This window comes from Mus pahari, chromosome 18, assembly GCF_900095145.1.
Source record: "Mus pahari chromosome 18, PAHARI_EIJ_v1.1, whole genome shotgun sequence".
In the NCBI taxonomy this organism is placed as follows: Eukaryota; Metazoa; Chordata; class Mammalia; order Rodentia; family Muridae; genus Mus; species Mus pahari.
In genome coordinates, this window is record NC_034607.1 from 24,487,042 (window position 1) to 24,491,761 (window position 4,720).

The following is a 4,720-nucleotide window of genomic DNA, read 5'->3' on the forward strand; positions in this document are numbered from 1 at the left end:
GGGTCTCTCCATGTGTACTCTTTGGTTGGTGGTTTAGTCCCTGTGTGTGTGTGTGTGTGTGTGTGTGTGTGGTTGGTTGATACTGTTGTTCTTCTTATAGGGTTTCAAACTCCTTCAGCTCCTTCAGCCCTTCTCCTAACTCCTCTACTGGGGTTCCACCCCCTCCGTTCTCCCTCCCAGATCCCTCTTTCCTCTACCTTCCATGATTATTTTCTTCCCCATTCTGAGTAGGACTGAAGCATCCACATTTTGGTCTTTTCTTCTTGGGATTCATATGATCCATGAGTTGCATCATGGGTATTCTGAACCTTTTTTCTTTTTTCTTTTTGGCTAATATCCACTTATCAGTGAGTACATAACATGTGAGTTCTTTTGTGACTGGGTTACCTCACTCAGGACGATATTTTCTAGATCCATCCATTTGCCTACAAATTTCATGAAGTCAATGTTTTTAATAGCTGAGCAGTACTCCATTGTGTAAATGTACAACATTTTCTGTATCCATTCCTATGTTTAAGGACATCTGGGTTCTTTCCAGCTTCTGGCTATTACAAATAAGGCTGCTATGAACATAGTGGCACATGTATCCGTGTTATATGTTGGAGCATCTTTTGGGTATATGCTCAGGAGTGGTATAGCTGGGTCTTTAGTTAGTACTGTGTCAAATTTTATGAGGAGCTGCCAAACTGATTTCCAGAGTGGTTGTACCAGCTTGCAATCCCACCAACAATGGAGGAGTTTCCCTCTTTCTCCACGTCCTCGCCAGCATCTGCTGTCACCTGAATTTTTGATCTTAGCCATTCTGATTGGTGTGAGGTGGAATCTCAGGGTTGTTGTGATTTGAATTTTTCTGATGACTAAGGATGTTGAACATTTCTTTAAGTGCTTCTCAGCCATTTGAGATTCCTCAGTTGAGAATTCTTTGTTTAGGTCTGTATCCCATTTTTAATAGGGTTATTTGGTTCTCTGGAGTATAACTTGTTGAATTCTTTGTATATTTTGGATATTAGTCCTCTATCAGATGTTGAGTTGGTAAAGATTTTTTTCCCAATCTGTGGGTTGCTGTTTTGTCCTATTGGCAGTGTCCTTTGCCTTACAGAAGATTTTCAATTTTATGAGGTCCCATTTGTCAATTGTTGATCTTAGAACCTGAGCCATTGGTGCTCTGTACAGGACATTTTCCCCTGTGTCAGTGTGTTCAAGGTTGTTTCCCACTTTCTCTTCTATTAGATTAAGTGTATCTGGTTTTATGAGGAGTTCCTTGATCCACTTGGACTTGAGCTTTGTACAAGGAGATAAGAATGGATCAGTTTGAATTTTTCTACATCCTAACCACCAGTTGAACTAGCAACATTTGTTGAAAATGCTGTCTTTTTCTCATTGGATGACTTTGACTTTTTTTGTCAAAGATCACGTGACCATAGGTGTGTTGGTTCATTTTTGGGTCTTGAATTTTATTCCATTGATCCACCTTTCTGTCACTGTACCAATACCATGCAGTTTTTATTATATTTCTCTGTGGTACAGCTTAAGGTCAGGGATGGTGATTCCCCTAGAAGTTCTTTGATTGTTGAGAATGTTTTTTGCTATTCTGGGTTTTTTGTTACTCCAGATGAATTTGAGAATTTCTCTTTCTATGTTAAGAATTGAGCTGGGATTTTGATAGGGATTGCATTGAATTTGTAGACTTGCTTTTGGAAGATGGCCATCTTTCCGTATTCTGAGGTCTTCTTTGATTTCTTTCTTCAGAGACTTGAAGTTCTTGTCATATAGATCTTTCAATTGCTTGGTTAGAGTCACACCAAGATATTTTATATTATTTGTGACTATTGTGAAGGGTGTCATTTCTCTAATTTCTTTCTCAGCCAGGTTATCCTTTGAGTAGAGGAAAACTACTGATTTGTTTGAGTTAATTTTATATATAGCCACTGAGCTGAAGTTGTTTATCAGCTGTAGGAGTTCTCTGGTGGATTTTTTTAGGGTTGCTTATCTGCAAATAGTGATATCTTGACTTCCTCTTTTCCAATTTGTATCACTTTGACCTCCTTTTGTTGCCTAACTGCTCTGGGTAGAACTTTGAGTACTATATTGAAATGACAGGGGAAAAGTGGACAGCCTTGGGTGTGGTGTGTGTGGTATGGTGTGGTGAGTGAATGGTGATGGTGCATGTGGTGTGTATGGTGTGGTGTATGTGGTGTGGTATGTGGTGGTGGTGATGATGATGATGGTCTCTCTATCTCTGTCTGTCTCTGCCTGCCTGTCTATCTGTCTGTCTCTCCCTCTGGTGTGGTGTATGTGGTGTGGTATGTGGTGGTGGTGATGATGATGATGGTCTCTCTATCTCTGTCTGTCTCTGCCTGCCTGTCTATCTGTCTGTCTCTCCCTCTGGTGTGGTGTATGTGGTGTGTATGTGTATTCTACAAGGTTGACATGATGACAGAATTTAATTTTCCTGGCAGCAAGGCCATGGATCCTGGTGATAAATGCAGCATGACTTTACTGAAAAGGTTTCGCGATCTTGAAGGGTGGATTGACCTCACTGTTGGCAGCACATTCAATCTCACTTGTTTGGTGCAGTGAGAGAAGAGAATGAGAGGTGGGAGGGGGATGGTAAAGTTGAAAAAAAGAATGGTAGAGAGGAAACTGGGGTTGGAGAGAGATGGGGTAAATGGTAAGAGATGGAGAAAGAGGGAAGGAAATGGAGAGAGAGAGAGAGAGAGAGAGAGAAAGAGACAGAGACAGAGAGACAGAGAGTGAAAGGGAAAGGGAAAGGGATAGGGGAGGGGGAGGGGAAGGGGAAGGGGAAGGGGGAGGGAGAGGGAGAAATGTGTACACTAGCCAGATTTAAGGGAGAAATTAGGGGATTGCCAGGCTGTCCATTTCTGATGGTGGCAACTCAGCAGAAAGCTGCTGGGGCTCTGTCTGGCTCTGTTGAGCAACCCTGGCTCCACCCCTTTTCTTCACCACAAAGCAAGCTTCTAAAGGGAAGGCTCTCTTCATTGAATGACTGCCACAGTAAGATGTGGGGCTTTTGGCTGCTCCTCTTCTGGGGTGAGTATGAGGTTGAAAGGGGCAAGGCATGGACAGCTGAGGTGTGGGCTGGAAACAGGTTGCAGGGAGAAAGGCCAGCCTTGGAGGGGTTCAGCCCAGAGGCGAATGTCTATTGCACACAGCAAACCTTACCTTGGGAAACCTTTGACAAAATTCCTTGACTTGGGGAAGTCTATTCACCAGGGTAGATCTTCCTGGAGCTGTACATTCGGCATGTCTGTGTTTGTAAGCCATCTCAGTTCTAGTTAGAATTTAGCATGGAGTAAACTTGTGAGGCTCTTGTGTGTGCATCCAGGTTTCCTGGGATGGTGCAAGGGGGATGGAAGCCCACACAGCAATGGAAACAACCCCCTTACCATTGCGTAGCCCCTCGTTATCAGCCATAGCTCACAAAGCAGAACATGGGAGTGAAGGAGATAACTTGCCGGGCTTGGGCAACAGTTGAGTGTGTAAAGTGCTTGTCCTGCAAGCACAAAGACCTGGGTTTGATCCCAGAATTTATGTTAAAAAGCCAAGTATGATGCTGTACACTTCTACCTCTGGCTCTGGAGAGTAGAGAAGGAGGATCCAGCAAGCCTAGCCCACTTGGTGGATTCCTGATCAGTGAGAAAACCTGTCTCTAAACAATTAAGGTAGATGGAACTTGACGAGAGGTGTCTAAGGTCATTCTCTGGTTCCTACATGCCTGTACAAACATGTGCATGTTCACCTGCACTACACATTGCACAATGCCATGCATACGCAACACAAATGCAATGCACACACAGACATGCAATGCACACAAAAGGCACATGTGGACTCACAGATACAAAAAGAAATACTGTGAGCAAGTCTTAGCCAACGAGGGATGGAGCCACGGTGTAAAATCATTCCAGCTCTGGCCTTATCCAAACTCTTAGCCACGGCTGGTTTGTGCTGTGGGAGTCAGCGAAGATAGTCCCGTTCTGGAAATAGACTCGGGGCTGCACCTTCCTTTCCCTGGCTCCTGTTGGTTTTGTTTTTGGGCACCAGTATGTTTTACTGCATGATCTTCCACGTCACTGGTTTTCTTGCATGTTTGCAAGATCTGTTTTTTTTTTTTTCATTGTTTTAAATGTAAAGATAGGAGATATGGATTTCCTGATTTAGGGATGAGAAGAAACTGAATCATGGAGCATTGAAATAATAACTTTTTCCAGGCCATAAATTGTTATCTGTGAAGACATAATTAGAAAATACCCAAACATTAAAAGAGTGTGTGTGTGTGTGTGTGTGTGTGTGTGTGTGTGCGCGCGCGCGCGCGCACACACACACACACACACACACATACATACAGGCACAAGTGTAGGCCTAGAAGTCACAAGCTGTGAGGCAACATAAAGGAAGAGGCATCTATTTTGCCTCAGTTTGAGACGGTATGGCACGCCATGTTGTGGAAGCCTTGGGAGAGTTGTGGTTGGATTGTGGCACTTCCTTTTTTTTTTTTTTCTTTTTTTCCCCATTTTTTAGGTTAGATATTTTCTTTATTTACATTTCAAATGCTATCCTGAAAGTTCCCTATTCCCTCCCCCAACTCCTGCTCCCCTACCCACTCACTCCCACTTCTTGGCCCTGGCATTCCCCTGTGCTGGGTCATATAAAGTTTGCAAGACCAAGGGGCCTCTCTTCCCAATGATGGCCAATTAGGCCA

At 43.5% G+C, this 4,720-nt stretch overlaps 1 protein-coding gene across 3 annotated transcripts in view; it reads left to right on the forward strand.

Moving 5' to 3' along the window:
- Positions 1 to 2,986: 2,986 nt before the first annotated feature.
- Positions 2,987 to 4,720, forward strand: part of Adgre1 (adhesion G protein-coupled receptor E1) — a 95,786-nt gene continuing 94,052 nt past the window's right edge. The window contains exon 1 of one of the 3 annotated variants that reach the window (XM_021217760.1): positions 2,987 to 3,051. In XM_021217760.1, coding sequence (XP_021073419.1) covers positions 3,021 to 3,051 — 31 coding nt within the window. In that variant the 5' untranslated portion in view covers positions 2,987 to 3,020. The remainder of the gene's footprint in view (positions 3,052 to 4,720) is intronic. The other 2 variants (XM_029531290.1, XM_029531291.1) reach the window with 2 other exon arrangements.